The sequence below is a fragment of the Syngnathus scovelli genome, chromosome 15 (genome assembly GCF_024217435.2).
Source record: "Syngnathus scovelli strain Florida chromosome 15, RoL_Ssco_1.2, whole genome shotgun sequence".
Classification (NCBI taxonomy): domain Eukaryota; kingdom Metazoa; phylum Chordata; class Actinopteri; order Syngnathiformes; family Syngnathidae; genus Syngnathus; species Syngnathus scovelli.
In genome coordinates, this window is record NC_090861.1 from 7,723,981 (window position 1) to 7,741,584 (window position 17,604).

At 43.5% G+C, this 17,604-nt stretch overlaps 2 protein-coding genes across 6 annotated transcripts; one reads left to right on the plus strand and one right to left on the minus strand.

Annotated features, from left to right (window-relative positions):
* Window positions 1-85: 85 nt before the first annotated feature.
* On the minus strand, window positions 86-6,323 carry LOC125982102 (uncharacterized). 5 transcript variants are annotated; one of them, XR_007486269.2, is made up of 21 exons: window positions 6,176-6,319; window positions 5,324-5,425; window positions 5,104-5,271; window positions 4,962-5,039; window positions 4,755-4,885; window positions 4,431-4,680; window positions 4,263-4,356; window positions 4,010-4,191; window positions 3,808-3,926; window positions 3,587-3,674; window positions 3,386-3,508; window positions 3,137-3,313; window positions 2,954-3,045; window positions 2,805-2,868; window positions 2,536-2,646; window positions 2,365-2,439; window positions 2,157-2,268; window positions 1,964-2,090; window positions 1,077-1,890; window positions 621-784; window positions 86-491 (listed from the first exon to the last, which is right to left on the minus strand). XR_007486269.2 is itself a non-coding variant. In XM_049742313.1 (21 exons), exons 2-21 carry the CDS (start codon window positions 5,405-5,407, stop codon window positions 369-371), a joined length of 3,270 nt encoding a protein of 1,089 aa, XP_049598270.1. In that variant the 5' UTR covers window positions 5,408-5,425; window positions 6,176-6,323; the 3' UTR covers window positions 86-368. The 5 variants fall into 5 exon arrangements, 4 of the variants coding, with proteins under 4 accessions (XP_049598270.1, XP_049598269.1, XP_049598268.1 ...); XM_049742313.1 differs by having other exon boundaries at window positions 621-1,538; window positions 1,710-1,890; window positions 5,104-5,244; window positions 6,176-6,323; XM_049742312.1 differs by having other exon boundaries at window positions 621-1,538; window positions 1,710-1,890; window positions 6,176-6,323.
* A 13-nt stretch (window positions 6,324-6,336) lies between these two features.
* LOC125982112 (A disintegrin and metalloproteinase with thrombospondin motifs 15) lies at window positions 6,337-15,980 on the plus strand. The gene is made up of 8 exons (XM_049742344.2): window positions 6,337-7,440; window positions 9,479-9,611; window positions 9,880-10,047; window positions 11,401-11,684; window positions 11,757-11,934; window positions 12,025-12,197; window positions 13,514-13,689; window positions 13,881-15,980. Exons 1-8 carry the CDS (start codon window positions 6,463-6,465, stop codon window positions 14,662-14,664), a joined length of 2,874 nt encoding a protein of 957 aa, XP_049598301.1. The 5' UTR covers window positions 6,337-6,462; the 3' UTR covers window positions 14,665-15,980.
* Window positions 15,981-17,604: the final 1,624 nt, after the last annotated feature.

The window sequence follows — 17,604 nt, forward strand, 5'->3', positions numbered from 1 at the left end:
AATGCCTCGGTCAAGGACACTGACATGATCATCAGGTTTGAGGATTACCACTAAAGGGCCGCAGACCACTGTTAGACAATAGCTGTTTTAGTAGACTGTAGTACTTTTAATATCCACTAGATGTCGCAAATTTATCATGTCTGTACAGGAATACTAACTCAGCACGGACATACACATGCAGGGGAAACATCCATGCCGTCCTTACTGCTTCTCATCATCAAATCAAGTTAGAACATTTTGGATAACACTTTTCATTGACTCAGTACGAGAGATCGAGCCAAGCCGATATAAAAAGTCATGTTTTGCACACATCCTTACAGTGCCATTTTGTTAAAAGTAGCAAGCTTTTCCAATTAAAATTAGATCATTTATGACAACCTGGGATTGCTCTCAACTTTCAGTTGTCTGATGAGAGGAAGATAGTCACAATCACAAGGTGCATGCTGTGACGCCCGAAGAAGTTCCTTTTCAGCATTTAGGGTCAGCAGAACCTTGACATAAGACAGAAAGGACACATGCATGGACCAACATGCATACATCATGAATATTGTCTACAAAATTCAAGAGATAAGTAGGCAACAATTAAGTAACAGGATTGACTTGTGCTGTTCATTTCTTACCTCGAGCATTGAGTCCTGCTGTGTGTACAAAATTAAAGTTGCAATGGCATTTTCTCTCACTGCCTTGTGGGAATCTGTGCAGGCGGCTCTCAGAAGTAATCTGGACACTCTTTCTTCAAGCAGCTCGGGTATGGCACCTTGAACATGCAGCAGGTTTCCCAGAGCTGCACAAGCGTAGAGACGAGTGCGGGCATCCGGGTCAGAGGTCAGTGATGCAAGAGTGGCACCCGTCATTCTCGTTTTTTCAAGCCACATCCTCATATCGCTACGATCCAACACATTCTCTGCTATCCCAATGGCTGTCTCTCGGCTTGAACCCTTGTTTTCATCACTGTCCTCTTTTAACCAGTCCATATTGTTGCCGACATTTCCACTGTGCCTTTCTACTTTCAACTTTGCCTGCACTGCAATATGACCCAACCATTTGCCAACTGACAAGCAAGCCGCCTGCCTCACCTGCACATTAGAATCCTCAAGAAGGTCAATCATGCTTTTGAATATGTCCGGATGTAAATTGTTCATGTTGGGGGAATTGAATGGATACAACATTCCCAAAATCTTGCATGTAGCGGCCTTGATCGGTCCATAAGAGTGACCAAGCGCCTGGAGCAGCACGGACGATTCAAGGTAAAGCTGAATGTGACTTGAATTGGAGCAAAAACAAGTGATGAGGTATAACAGAGAAAGGAGTTCTACAGCAGAGTCCCCGAGCTCATCATGCTGCAGCAAATCAGAGAGTAAAGAGCTGGCGGTTCTGGTCGATGTCTGCTGACCCAACGGAGTGAGCGCCGGTGCAGAGAAAAAGCCGTGAGCAGCTTTACTGAGGCGGGAAACAGAGTGCTGACGGTCACATAGCAACAAGCGACGTAGAAGTGACAGTGGCAGATCCACTAATGAAACAGGAAGAGTTTCAATCACCTGGCAAAATAGAAAACAGATGTCAAAATCATCATCAAACAGAAAACTACAAATCGGATGTTCCTTGCCAATTAAAAAGACATGTCTGTGCCTCGTGATCCCTCTGTCATCTTTTGTCGCATCTCTGAATGATGTGTACTGTGCCAGGAGTCCAAAAATAAGAGCGTTTACCTGCAGAAGCCCTTTCGCAACACCGCAGCTATCATACAACTGCAATATCCTGGAACCGGTGTGTGAAGTCAGGTCCAAAGCAAATGGAAGGCAAAGGAAGTGGCAGCTCAACTCAATAAAGTTCTCGTGTTGAAGACCCTCTTCAAGTTTCACTGGACTGCCTTCAGCAAACCAAGGACGACTAGAAAAAACAGACTCATTGCAATGATTTATATTCTAACTTGAAATGCAAAAATAAAATAATCAACACAAACCATTCAGGGCTCAGGAGCCAAACAAGAGTGTAAATAAATGTTGACTTGCTCTTAGAATAGAGTGAAATATATGAATATGGATCATTGCAAAAGACCATCAAGGTGGCACACATGAGGAAGTAAAGTCCTGAAAAAATAAAACACAAACAGGTAAGTGTGCTGTGAATCTTTTTCAACTAATCATGTTTTCTACCATTTGTTGAACAAAAGTCCATTTCTGGTGTTGTCCAAACTAACGATGTTCCAGTCCTTTTCCAAAGACGATAAAATGTATGTGGATCCAAACATGAAAATCCACATCCATGCTGTTAAGAGTGATTCAAAACAAGCATAGTTAAGAGCCACTGATGTTTGACAACCTCTCCAAATGTCATCTACACAAGCACTTTTTGTTGGCTGACCTCAGAGAGTGTGTGCACAAGTAAATACAGAAGACCATCACAGAGCCCCCTGTCTGACAGGAATGCAAATTGGAGCTTTTGAGGTGGCGAACATAGACAAACATGTAACAAACAAAATGTCAACTAATATCCAGCAGATTTCACATTACCTCCGAAAAACAGATCACTTACTTGATGTGATCCAGATACGTGCTCTTTCAGCAAGAAGCCGAGCATGTCCACGTCAACATTGACAGCAACCCCGTGTCGAGCAAAGAGGGACAAAACGGAGGCCGACAGAGGCTATAGGAGAACAAAGTCAATAGTCAACTAGCCAGTTAAGTCACTTAAGTGGCCCAATAAAATATTTTTGTATTTGCGAAACAAATGTGACCTAAATAACATTGTCATTCTCAGAGGCCTTATGACGTATTCATACAGAATCTGCATCTGATACTTACAACTAAAGGACTGAGGTTAGCTTGATGAAGAATTGTCACAAAGGGCTTGATCAAGTCTTCAGCTCTACAGGTAGACAATGAGTTTCAATAATGCGGGACTGCTACCTTGACATAAACAACACCATTGTGAAGAAAAATGAATGCTTAACCTATTTTCTTCCTTCAGCCAATCATTGTTCTTGTCCCAGTAGAGCAACAGCACAGCAATCATTTCTCCAAGTGTTTGGAGACTCCACGGCTGCTGCTCGGTAAAAGGTTCAACAAAAGGTTCCATGATAGTGTTCGGACATTCTTATATTGGATGTTACTGACTGAATATTTCTAATGACCACCTCAATGAAGTGTGAGTTCGCAACACAATCATGAATCAAGTCGAAGAGGAGACATGGCAATCCAAGTTCACTCTTAATGTGGTTCCTCAGGGTAAGGTCGGAGGTCAGAATCAGGTTGTGCAGGACCTTCAGCGGGTAGCCAATGTGGCACGTATTTTTTAGGACACCATCACGCAACTTAGCAGAGAAAACAAAATGAAATGAGTGTAATTGTATCAATTGTGTCATTTGAAAACAGCACTTAATTACCTTTTGCTTCAACACTAAAATGGCAGATCTCAGTTTGGAAATAATGGTACTGTAGTTGAACTTTTGTTGGCTTGGATCTGACTCTTCAAGAAGCTTCTCCCAGAATTCCTCACTGTCAGCTGCCTGGAAGAATGAAAAATGCATTTTCAGTGATCTACCATAAAGTTATGAGCAGTGTTGGCGAATAATTTCATGTATTACTGTGGAACGTTTGCGTGTCCTTGTCTGTAGTCGAGGCCCAACCTCTACTGAGGGAAACTCTCCTTCATAGTCTCGACTGATGGGACCCCTGCAGAAATCATAAACACAACAAAAATGACCAATGTAGAGCTGGAAAAAAATAATAAACAATAGCTAATGCTAGCTCCACTAGTATAGCAAATGCTAGCTCCGCCAGTGAGGTTTAGTTAATTGAGTCGAACCTGTCTAATTGACTTGATGTAGTCTCAATTTGGTTGGTTTGATCAAAACTTGGCAGTGCAAAGGTTGGCATCACTGCCGCTCCGCAATCTCCTTTAGATGCCACTCCATCCCTCTTTTCCTGTTAGACAGATCATCCTTTTTATAAATTCACATTTCATCTTTTTCTGGAATGTGTTGCTTTAAAATATGTATCTGGTTCACATTAGCGCTGTCAACCACTTTCTTCATGTTGCTTTTGTTTCTTCGCTCTCGAAGCTTTCGAAATATTCTCCTCTCTCCAGTGTCTGTTGACGTCTTTTCTGCCATTTGTTTCAGTTTCCGCGCCAACATGTCTGGGTCAAGTGTGGCTGTTAGAGGACTAAAAATAGCTTCGTCTGGAATCACTGCCAACACACCGCTGTGTTAGTACCACACAAATGCCAGGTTAATTTGATTTTTTTTTTAATGTTGTCACCTTTAACACCATTAGCAACAAAAGGATGATGCAGGAGGTCTGGCCATGACAGTCGCATCTGTGGGTCTTTGACTAACAAACCTTTCATGAAACTCTGGAAGAAAAATACAATTATTTCAATTTGCATTTTGCGTTGACATAATTAATAACACTACAGCTGCGTTGTACTTTGCACGCGCTGCTCATATTGTCTGGCCACTGGATGGGGTGGCTCACGATGAGCTGTCCCAATTGGAAGATGGAATCGGCACGAAAGGGTGGAATTCCTGTGTGGATTTCATAAAGAATGCAGCCTAGGGCCCAGAGGTCGGCTGTGTGGTCATAAGGCTTTTCCGCCACCAACTCGGGGGACATGTACAGTGGCGTTCCCATGATTGAAGTCACCACCATGGTGGAGATGCTCATTGCCCGAGCAAACCTAGTCAAGAAATCGTGACATCATTTTAATTGGAACGTCTCATAAGAAGAATGGAAGTGAAATCATATACGTACCCAAAGTCGCACAGTTTTACCACACCGTTTTTATCAAAAAGGATATTTTGTGGTTTCATGTCTCGATGGAGAATACGGCGGGAGTGCAAATAATACAGAGCTGACACTAGTTGGCAGGCAATCTCACAAACCTTGGGGAAAGCAAAATGATGAAAGGTAATTCCGTCATCTGGAATAGGGGCATGATTATGTGTGGCATTCTATTACCTGGCTTTCTGGTAAGCTTCCATCAGCTTCAATGATCTGGAATAACTGACCCTCAGCATACTCGGTCACAACAATGACCTGTGAGAAGCAGGAAGCAGCTTTTGTGTAGTAAACATGTTTAGGGTGTGTGAGAGAAACGTACCTCGGTTTCTGTTTCAAAGCTGTCAAAAAGCTTCACAATGTTAGGATGCTGAAGGTTACTCATAATATCGATTTCCTTCTTTAAACTCTGCAGCTCTTTGTTGGAACGTCCCATCTTTGGAATGAACTTCAGAGCTACTACCTGACGGGTACGCAGACAAAGAAAGGACTAAACCAGGGTGAATCATTTCAGTTACTTATACTACAATAAATCAACTTACTTGGCCTGTAAATTTTTTCATTCCTTTATGAACTCGGCCAAACGAACCCTGCCCCACTTGTGCCAAAACATGGTAGGAATCCATCTTAGTTATGTTGCTAGACTGGGAAGTGAGACATAGACAAGTAAGTGGAGTCAAAGGGCCTACATCACAAAGGCGACTCTCTTTTCTGTTTGCCATCGATATGTCGCAATGCCATTCAGCATCAAAGCCACATATGTTTTATTTTTAGAGAACATCACTAACAATGCAATGCTTGCCAAGATAGTTTTGGCCAATGAAACCTTTATTGCCATTATGTCATTCGACCTTGTTCCACTTGAGAAATGTACAATATTTACACTCAGACACAGAACAAATTCCTCTGGAGGGGTTCTTCAATTGACCACTAGAGGTCAGACAACAGCTTTTGAAAAAGTTCAAGAAATAACCCATGTTGGCGTTTGAGCCAGTGCTTGTTGGTTTAGAATGGGTGAATTAAATATGAAGTTGGAAACATTCTTGAGGTAAATATGCCAAACAAACAACAGTCACAACATTAGGAATAGCTGCACTTGCATCAGAGCTGTGTCAATGACTTTGCCATTACAAAGATCTCTGTGTGTCAAAAAGGTATGAGTAGTAGCCAATAATAATTTTAACCAACAATAGCCAATTTATAAGTCCACTTTTTGACATTTCAGCGTGTTAGCACAATGACTGTTTATTGTAGCGCATATTTCCAATAGTTTTACATCTAGTTCTTGAAAAAAAAAAAGGTTAAATTCGTTATGGAAATCCGTTTGAGGATTTCTTCATAAACTTTTTCTAATTCAAGTTACATCTTAAGCCTCCACTCCTTGTCATACTCACGAGAATGGAGGACTAGAATGTTTAAAGCACTGGACTGGATCCTCTAGTCTAGTGACTCAGCCCTGTCCACGACAATAGACTAGAAGAGCACGTTGCATCCAATGAGTGTCTCCTCCAGCGGACTGCCCCCTCCAAAAGTGAGATAGAGTTTCCATCATTTCACACAAGACGAAAATGCATAAAGTGCACTGAAGGCAGCAGTGGAGCGAGCACACAGGTGCAGGCCGGGAATGGGTGAGGATCAGGAGGAATTTACACTCTTGTAGAAAGACGCCTGCACATTGGATATGCTCTCCCTCAGCTTTTGGTCCTTGCATTCCAAGTTGAATGCAAACATCGTCATGTTTGTCAGAACAACGTGTCTGCTCCACGTCGTGGTATCGCTATCCAGACTGGTTCGCTGCATGGAAAGTGAACTTTGCTTCCCGTTCATCCTGGACACGCAACAGCAGTATAATGACAACGACGTGGATGCGCTCCACGGCAAATGTGTGCTAAGAATTCAAGCTTTCCACCAGGAATTAGTGGTGGATTTACGGCAAGATTCCAACTTCATTGGCCCACATGCGTCCAGCCAAGACGCACCGTGGCTCTCCGGTACGGACGTCACCATTGAGCTGAGTCGCTGTTTTTACTCCGGCTATGTGAACGCTGACCCGTTTTCGTATGCAGCCTTAAGCCTGTGTAAGGGCGTGCAAGGTGCATTTGGCTACCAAGGCTGGGAGTATTTTATCAGCCCGGTGCGTAACGCCACCGCGAGCGCAAGCGGTGCGCACGTCATCCGGCGCAGAAACAGCGGCAACCTGAAGCCGAATTCCACTTCCAGGTGCGCAGTCAACAGTGACATAAGTCATCACGTCGCGCAGATGTTGGGGAAATACAAGACCGTTGAAGATAACAATGCGACTGAAACCATGCTGAGGGGCACGGGGAGAAGCAAACGCTTTGCGTCGGTTCCCAGGTACGTGGAGACGCTGGTGGTGGCGGACCAGACCATGGCTGAGTTCCACGGAAACGACCTCAAACATTACCTCTTGACACTCATGTCAGTGGCGGCCAGGCTCTACAAGCATCCGAGTATCCTCAACTCCATCAACATAGTCGTCGTGAAGATTTTGGTTATATCCGATGTGGACAAAGGACCCAAAGTGTCCGGGAACGCAGCTCTGACGCTCCGGAATTTTTGCACTTGGCAAAAAAAGATGAATAAGAACAGCGACAAGCATGCAGAATATTGGGACACAGCGATCCTCTTCACAAGACAGGTAAAATTGATTACATGGAGGTGGGCTACATTTCAATAAATTGCACTTATATGTCAAGACAAAAAAAATCTCGTTTGCAATAGCTCGTATCTTGAAAATTTCCTCAGTCAAGGCACTTGCACCTCAAGGCACCACTGTAATGGTACCTTCTGCCATCTAGTGGAGGCACATTTAATTGTTCTGCCAGTTACTATACATGGTTGGCATTGCTGATCTAAGATACATTACCTACTGTAAATAAGTAATTTGTCCAAGTCCATAAAGCAATGCACACAATACATGGCTGGATTTGTTTGGTGTTAATGAAGTGAAAGCCTTGACCTCAATTCCACCAATCTTTGAGCCCACATGGCCTCATAATGTAACTTTGAAGCTGGTTTGGAGGCCAGAATTAGGAATACATGACACATGATCTACAAATGCACCTGTAACTTCACCAAGGTAGAGCATTAGCACCCTCTGGGGTGCCCCTGTTGGTAGTTTCTCATAGCCGTTCCCATTTCTCCTGCTCCAGCTGTGTGTCTCCCCCCCCCCCCCCCCCCCCAACTTGCCTGCTCCTGATTAAACAGGGACCTAAGGGGAAAGACAGGAGGAGGAGGTATAATGTAAGGTTGTTCACATTTGTTACGTCACATGGAGTTTATGCCCCACCTGCTCAATCCTAGTCCCAAAACCTCCACTTCTTCCCAGCTGTAAGTCAGACCACATCATGTAAGCACATCCGCATTTATTCACTTCATACTTCCTGTCTGCTTAAAGAGTTGAATTACTGGCTGTGTGCATTTTCCACCACAATACTTTAGGTACCATCGGTCTCACTTCCGGCAAATAGCAAAAAGCCAGGTGGCTTTTGAGGCATGGAAACACTGACATGTTTCTTCTCAAATATAACTTGCAAATTGTATTTATTTTGCGGCAATACACCAAAAAGGCAAAATGAGATGACAGATGTGGGAAGTAGGTCATTGCGGAGAATCAACCCTTCGCCCCCTTTTTGATTCTTGCCTCTATTTTCTTTTCTCACTAATGACCAAACCATCTCATGAACACATCTGGAGTTAATTTGCACCGCCGAATAATTTTGGTTTAGTTCTTTATTTGCAAAAAATTTGTTCTAGCATAAAATGTCATGAAGGTGTACATAAGCTATGTATGCAACAGCTGCCCCGAGCCGTTTTTTTTTTTTTTTTCCTTAGAGAGTGTATGCAAAGCAAGAAGGAGTAGGCAGCCGGGCGGTACTGTGTGGTTAAGGTTGTCGACTTGTCCTGTGATTAGGAGGCTCAGTCAAGTGCTCCGAATGGATCCTCGCTAAGATTAGACTTTGGAATAGTGTGGTGACAGAAAAAGGCCATTTGGAAACTGCTCTTGCAAGAAAATGCAATGATTGGAGACCAGTGCCATGACGTCACATGGGACCATGTGCTCCAAACGCTAGTCAGTCTCATTTAACAGCGGAGGGAGAGAGAAAGTTTGCTCTTCTGACAGGACAAGAAACAAATATTGAGGGAAACAGACAGGGTTTAAACAAACCGTCTTGAGTAGAAAAACATCTTTGGGATTGCAAACAAACAATCTGTTGTAAATATCTTCTACACTTTTGGACCACTTTGCTTGTTGCCAGGGAGTTTTCCATCAATCATATGGACGATTGACAAAATTCTCGAGACACATTTCTTAATCAATAACAACGAAGGATTCTTTCACAGAGTTTTGTGTGGAATAATTTAACTTTTGGATTGAAGTAGAACAGAGATTGTGAGCCAGGCCCCCTCTCGGGTCCAACATTAGTCACCCCTGACCTCAGACATCTGGATGAATGGACAAAAATTTCCAGAGACACATTCTGAAATCTTGTAGAAAGCCTTCCCAGAAAAGTGCAAACTGCTGTAACTGCAAAGGGGCCCGACCATCTCAATACTTTTTGCTCCTATTTTCACATTTTCCAAGGAGTCCCAATAACTACGCTAAGTGCATAAAACGGGGGAAAAATAATTTGAATAATATTTTATATTTGTTATTTGAATGTTTGATTGTGCAGGACTTGTGTGGGGCTTCCACATGCGACACCCTTGGAATGGCCGATGTCGGCACCATGTGCGACCCAAAGAGGAGCTGCTCCGTGATCGAAGATGATGGTTTGCCTTCGGCCTTCACCACAGCTCACGAGCTCGGTAAGCCATACCAGCTTAATGAATCACACATTAGCCGGCGTGCCACTAGGGAATTGGGGCTTGCTGGAAAAAAAAAAACATCATCACCAATGAAAAATGTATCATTTGACAATCAGGGCTGGGCTGGCCATTTAGAATACAGGACAGATGCCCAGTGGGCCTAAGTCAAAATACTAGAGACAATTTTTGGTGCCAGTCCAAGCACACATACACTGGCAAAATAAACAAAGTCAAAGACAACATGTGTCATCGGGTTCTCTCTCTGCAGGACACGTCTTCAACATGCCGCATGACAACGTGAAGGCCTGTGAGGACGTGTTTGGCAAGCTGCAGGACAACCACATGATGTCTCCCACGCTCATTCAGATCAATCGCACCAGCCCGTGGTCGCCCTGCAGCGCTGCCATCATCACCGAGTTTCTGGACAGTGGACACGGTGAGTTTCTATGCGCGCCACTCTCCAAACACTTTGGATTGATGTGAACCAACAGTGGAAATGATCACAAGCTGTTTTAATGGCCCTTCAGGCAGTGAAATATTTGAATGATGATCACATTCATAAAACACATGTTCCTTACGAATGACTATTCTGTTCACAGTAGCATTGCCAGTGAAGGACATTTGCTGTTTTTTTTTTCTCATCTGTACAATCATTTCAGTTAAATACACGGCTTAGTGTTTGCATTCATGCATTCTTTCGAAGAGCAAAAATGGACCCAGACTGTTCTCCAACATCCCAGACCGCAGAGCTCGGCCTCGGAGTGATGCTGAAGCTTTATTTTAAAAACTGCTCCACATCTGTCCCAAATTAGTGGCTTTGTTTGGAGGAGCGTCACCACAGTGGTTTGGAGAGTGCAGCTTTACCCAGCCTGTGTTTCCCATACAGGTTGAGTAGACACTTTTGATTCATGCTCTGACAACTGGAGAGCAAGAACCAGTCAGGATTGCATTGGGTTTCTTCAGAATGACCCTTTTCTCCACATTTTTGACACTAAGTCTAATAATGTTGTAACACGGCTTCTTGGTGCCATCGCTCATAAATCTTCACTGACAGAGCAGCCTGGAGATTGAAGACATGCCACGGCATGTTTGAGACAGTTTACACATGCCGTGCTGCGGCCATGATTATTTTCAGGACAGCCTCAGACATTGTATTGGGCAATGCGCTTTGGAAGTTGATGAAAACGTTTTTTCAAATGATTTAAATTTGCAGTGTAATAGGAGGAATCAATTTAACATTCGCTGCTCCATTTGTGGCCTTTTCAAAAGGACAATTTCCCTGCTAACATCCTAAGCTATACAATTTGATGCATTTTGGTCAATTCCTTCCGCAGGCAGGAGTGATTAAAAACTTTCTACAGGAATCTCTTTTCGATTGATAATAACCTTTAATTTTTTCCAAACACCTGCTGGTCCAACTCTTCCTATTATTATCTAGTTCCTGGAAAGATGCCTGAGTGTCCTTTCTTGAAATTGCAGCTCAGCTTAATTTGACTTGTATCACTAAATGGAACATTTAAAGCTATTAAAAACCAATTGGAAAGTTTGGGAAGTATACTTACACTGTAATTAATTTAATTTCAGCGTAGGGGAGAAATTTCCGACAAGAGCTTACAGATGAAGGGGTCGGGGTGGGGTTCTGTGTGGTATTTCTCATAGTACATTGCTGCAAGCCACCCACCACCAATTCATGATTGGTCTCGAGTAACTTCTCACGGAATTGTGTCCATTTGGTGGAATAAAATGTTTGTTGTTCAAGACAAGAACTGATGATGAGAATTTTTTCCAGGGGAGTGTTTGTTGGACCAGCCCCAGAAACCATTAGGCCTCCCCAACGTGCTTCCCGGAGCATCGTACCTCCTAGAGCGTCAGTGCGAGCTTGCCTTTGGCGAAGGTTCCAAGCCCTGTCCCTTCATGCAGCCGCCGTGCGTCCGCCTGTGGTGCACAGGCAAGTCCAATGGCCAGTTGGTGTGCATGACTCGCCACTTTCCCTGGGCGGATGGCACCCACTGCGGAGAGGGCAAAGTTTGTGACCGAGGCATCTGCTCTCCCATAGAAGAGCAAACTTTAAAGGTAAGGGTTAAGAAACTTCAGGGACAAGAGGGCTGACTCAGACAAACAAATTCCAATGTGTGTATTTTCTAGGTGGATGGTCGATGGGGCAAGTGGGGTACGTTTGGTTCCTGCTCACGCACGTGCGGAGGTGGCGTCCAACTGGCCAAAAGGGAGTGCAACAACCCCCTTCCCTCAAACGGGGGCAAGTACTGCCAAGGGGTTCGGGTCAAGTACCGCTCCTGCAGCCTGAACCACTGCCCTGCTACAGGTTTCAATTGCTCAAAAACTACATCAAGTTTCCTCCTTAAGAGGGTTCCACTTCCTCATCTTTTTTGCGCCATCTCTCGTCTCTGTGCAGGGAAGACTTACCGCGAAGAGCAGTGTGAATCCAGAGGCCGCGGTTTCAGCAGCAACCATATTGCCCCTTCTGTGGTGTGGGTGCCCAAGTATTCTGGAGTGAGTGTCGAAGACAGGTGTAAACTCATCTGCAGGGCCAATGGAACCGGCTACTTCTACGCTATGGCACAGAAGGTAAGAAGCTATATATTCATTACAAGGAAGGAAGGAAGGAAGGTCACACAAATACCACAATAAATGTGTCTCCCTTGAAACATGCTTCTTCGGGGGGCAAGAGGCTCCACAAAGCAAAACAAAACAAAGATTTACAAACTGGAGGTGGTTAAATGGGGAAAAGAATCCTGGAAAAAAAGTCTGAAAATAATAAATCAAAATCTTAAAATAACAAAAAAAGTCAATTATCTGGCCTGGCATCTGGGGCAAGCATATTCACCGCCAGTGTTTATAGTATGATTCCAACTTGTTTCATAAATCCAACCAAAAAAAAAACATAATTTATTCTTTTAGACATTTAGACAAGATTTTGAATTTTCATGAATCCATCCTATCCAATCAGATCAACAGGCATCTAAGCTTGACGAGCAGCCAGTGTCTCTTGCTGGGACCAGATGGGAGGGAAGTGAAGTGAAAACCATAAGAATCTTAAACCAGGACATGCCACACTTTGCTCCAACACAGTAGTCGTAACCGCATTATCGAATCTCTACACTTACTACATGCCAAACCTACAAGTTAACAGCTGTGTTATTTCCTTTTCCTTGCACTATTACATTTCAAATGGTTTCCTTTTTTTGCTTTATTGAATGTTGAATGTCTTTTTAGGGCCTGCTTCCTTTTAGTCTGTTTATCTCTTTACTGAAAAGATTTTTACGATTACATTACATTACATTATCTAATGGCAGGCTGTCATCCCTTTCAACTTTGGCTTTTAGGGATTTACATTTCCACTTTTTCAAATAGGATTGTCAAAACTCATGAGTGTATATTTCTTTTCATCACTCCACACGCCTTGTAACGTTACCGCATCAGGATAAGTATAAGGATGTGAACAATGTGGCCGAAAATGATTTCATTTGTGAGCAATGTGAATTCATGTGAGCCTCTGAGGGAAAACAGCAATGCATGGGACGATGGAGAGGAATGGAGGGGGGTTTATCTCCCTGAGATAATATGGGTGTGGAGTGAGTGTGAGCAGCCGTGAGAGAAAGTTCACACTACATCATACTGAGTTAAGAGGACATGAACACTCAGGGGACATGTAGCACTCAATCATAGAGCAGCTGCATGCTTGTTCGAAACATCTGAACCGAATATCATTTTACGCCACATCCTGTTCCACGACTTCGTGGAAATACACTCATCTCAGCTTTTAGAAATGATTGCCATATAATAATAACACCTAAAAATATAATCACGCCATGTAGAAAGTGAAACAGCGCATTTTGGGTGCTGTGTTTAATGAGCGGTCTCCTCTGACTTGCACACCACAGGTTGTGGATGGAACCCCGTGTTCCCCGGACGCTACGGGAGTGTGCGTTCAAGGAAAATGCATTAAGGCTGGGTGTGATGGAAAAATTGGATCAACCAAGAAGTTTAACAAATGTGGAATCTGCGGCGGTGACAACAAGAACTGCAAGAAGGTCTCAGGACTCTTCACCAAGCCTATGTGAGTACAGTAATCCCTCAGTTGGACAAATTTGCCGATTGGGTGGGTGGGCCTATGGGGGTCTATAGAACATATGGCCAGCTATTTACCTGTTCAGAATGATCCTTTTTGTTCTTTGCATACTGTAGAAACCCATAAAAAAGATTGTTGAGAAATCTCCAAGATAACTCTGTCTGTGTGGTGTTATGCAGGCATGGCTACAACTTTGTGGTGATGTTGCCAGTGGGCGCAACCAACATCGACATCCGTCAACGCGGTTACCAAGGAATGTTGGGTGACGACAACTACTTGGCGGTGAAGAACAGCGAGGGTCGTTATCTTCTGAATGGCGACTACGTGGTGTCAGCCGGCGAGAGGGACATCATTGTTAAGGGCACTCTGCTGCGCTACAGCGGCACCACTGGGCTCTCAGAGACCCTCCAGTCTGTAAATACCCTGAGGGAGACACTCACTGTGGAAGTGTTGTGCGCGGGCAATTTAACGCCCCCTCGCATACGCTACTCCTTCTACATAGCCCGGCAGAGCAACAAAGAGGACAAGACTCAGAAGAAGGAGGAGCGAGTGAAATCCCACAACAGCGTTCTGGCTGATGACAGCGTGAAGGAGACTCTAAAGAAAGCTTACAGCAAAGAGGAGCCCCTCCTGGTGAAATGGACAGCGGCAAACTGGGACGAGTGCTCGGTTAGCTGCGGCAACGGTTTCCAAAGGCGGATGGTGCAATGTTTGAGGACGGACGGCAAGCCGGGAATGAACTGTGATCCTTCCAAAAGACCCTCGGCCACCAGAGCTTGCGGAGACCCGTGTCCAGGGTGGTACGCCGGCCAGTGGTCCTCGTGCTCCGCAACTTGCGGGAAAGGCTTTAAGAGACGACCACTGCACTGCAAAGCCCAAACGGGACACTTGCTTCCCAGGGACCACTGCAGTGGCTTACGCAAACCTCAGGAGCTGGACTTCTGTAAACTCAAGCCTTGCTAGAGACTTGAAAAGCTTGAGTATGACTGAACTTGAGTCAACAGCTCTTTTCCACACACTCTCTCCTGCATCACGAGACACTTGCACAGAAGAGCCCAAATAGATGGTATTATGCATTTTCCCCACCATTTAAAGCAAACCACCTGAATCCTCTTCTGACAGCACAATAACATTGTACAACGTTACTATGAAGCTAACTATAAAAGGTTCTATTATTGTAGAGTTCAATTATTTAAGAGTTGACATATGTTAGTAAGCAATTTATCTTACGTATGAGTGTGAAACGCATTTAGTGTCACATTTAAAAAAAAAAAAAGGTATTTTTAAGACAATTGTGTAGCCTGCCAGGTGCATGAAAACATCCATCCATCCATTTTCTGAACCGCTTAGTCCCCACGGGGGTCGCGGGCGTGCTGGAGCCTATCCCAGCCGTCATCGGGCAGTAGGCGGGGGACACCCTGAACCGGTTGCCAGCCAATCGCAGGGCACACAGAGACAAACAACCATTCGCACTCGCACTCACACCTAGGGACAATTTGGAGTGATCAATCGGCCTACCAAGCATGTTTTTGGGATGTGGGAGGAAACCGGAGTGCCCGGAGAAAACCCACGCTGGCTCGGGGAGAACATGCAAACTCCGCACAGGGAGGGCCGGAGGTGGAATCGAACCCACACCCTCCTAACTGTGAGGCGGACGTGCTACCCAGTGCGCCACCGAGCCGCCTGCATGAAAACAATGACAACAAAAAACATTTTCATTTTCCAAATGAATCCTTTATAACAAATCCCAAATCACAATCGGATGTCTTTCTTCCTTTTCTAATCGGTAAGGGAGCTGTATTAATTAAATGACGCCACTTTTTCCACCCTGTCATCATCCAGAGAAAGCCACAAACAATACTAAATACCTGTGCTGTAGAAATCGCTTTTTTCCCCAATTTCGTCACCGTCAGTCACTGCCAAAGATACCGCACCACTTTCTGTGCACTCACAGTTAAATCTTGTCAATCGATTATATTCTTGTTATATTTGCGAAAAGGGCCCACTATGTCTTATACAACATCCTGCCACACGATGGATACTTTTATAGTCAGGCTTTGATTTTCTATTTTTTATTATTAATTTAGCAACTTTTGCACTTTGTACAGCAAAAGAAACAGATGACTTATATGGGCTGTACTGTATACTATGTATACATTTATTCAGCTCTGTGCAAAATTTCATGTAAATACTTTAAAATCCTTTTCCCTTTTTTTACACACAACTGAAATGTCTGAATATATTTATTCCAAATAAAGCCTTGAATGAAAAGTTTAAAAGTTTTCCATGTTTATTTACATGACTAATTACGCTGGTTCTGTAAACCAGTTAAAGATGAATGAGAAATTCTAAAAGTGTCATGCATCCTGAGATGCTCTTATTCAGCCTCTCAGGACGCTGGGTTTCCTTCCCCCTTAAATAACATTTTTGAGAGAAGTGTAGATACATCACTATAAAGGCTCAATAGTCTGACCTACATAAGAGCAGATGAAGGAGAACCTGGAGGGCAGCCAATGGACATATTTGTTCATTCCCCCAATGGTCTCTTGCCCGACCGAGTTCACGCTCAGATCTTGCTGCAGGTTTGATGACATTAATTGTATAGGACAACTTATACCAAAAAATAAATAAATCAAATACTCCCAGCAAAGGTTTGAATTTGGAACTGTGTAAACCTCTAATTACAATGAGAACCAATAGTTGAGTTTACAATACACTCACTAGAAATTTCCCAAGGTACACTTGTACGTTGTAACGACATCTAATTCTAAGTCTGCCATGACATTCGGTTGACCAAAAAATTTCAAAAATAATTCTTCCACGTAGGTAGAAAATTACGAAACAGAGAAACTGGCACATGGAAGACTGGTATTGATTTAATTCACTTCAATGTGGTCCTTATAGCTTTCTTCCTGAGCAGACTGATCCTTGTAAACATCAAACTCATATGAACCAGGTGAAGATGAACACTTCTAAGAGCTTCTAATTAGACTGAGTGAATAAAACCATGACATAACAGATGTGGCGTCTGCCTGTGTGTTGTCTGTCTGTGTGATCAGCAGCAGATGTGCCTTTGCAGATAGCGTTGATCGGAATGCTCGGCTTACCGCAGTCACCATCTCAATGAGTTGCTTTGTGGCGTGACGGTAAGTGGGTTCATGGAAACGTCCACTCAGGAGTATCACCACTAATGTGTTGACGTCAGCATTATTTTCACGAACAATAGAAGTGACACATTCACAGCTGACCTCCATGTAGTGCCAACTATTCAAATGATTCAATCACCATTGGCGGAGTTGGGGCAGAAAAAAATCCTAGCTTTGTCATGTCAGTCACAGTTTAACGTCACAGTTGATCTTAACCAAGTTGCCCTGGCATATTTTACCACAGCATTTGGGAGAAGCAATGAATGATATTGCACTATCCAGAATAAGCTAACATTGCCGTGTGTGTTTATCTTTTGTCATCTCTTAATCTTTATCCTAAAAAACTACAATGAAGCAGCACTCTAAAAAAATTTAACAACAAAAAAAAAAACACCTGCCTCGTCATGCTTAATGTAAAAGTTAATATTTCATATCTATTCACAGTTCAGCTAGTGTCACAAAACTTCAGTCAATGTGAAACTGTCCTTAATATGAACTTAATAAGGTTAAAGATGTATAGCAGCTCAAATCACCCATCAAAGGCAACAATCTAAGACAGCGGTTACTGTATTTTTCGGAGATAAAAAGAACAACAATTCCAGATGTTTGCGTTCGAGAAAAATACTGACTGGATGTCATCCAAATCATTTTTACAGAAAACCAATAATAAGACACAATGAAAGGTTCCTAATCAAAAACAGCAAGTCAACGGCACATGAAACCATTTCATGTGTCAGCTGATATTTTGATCTGCTTA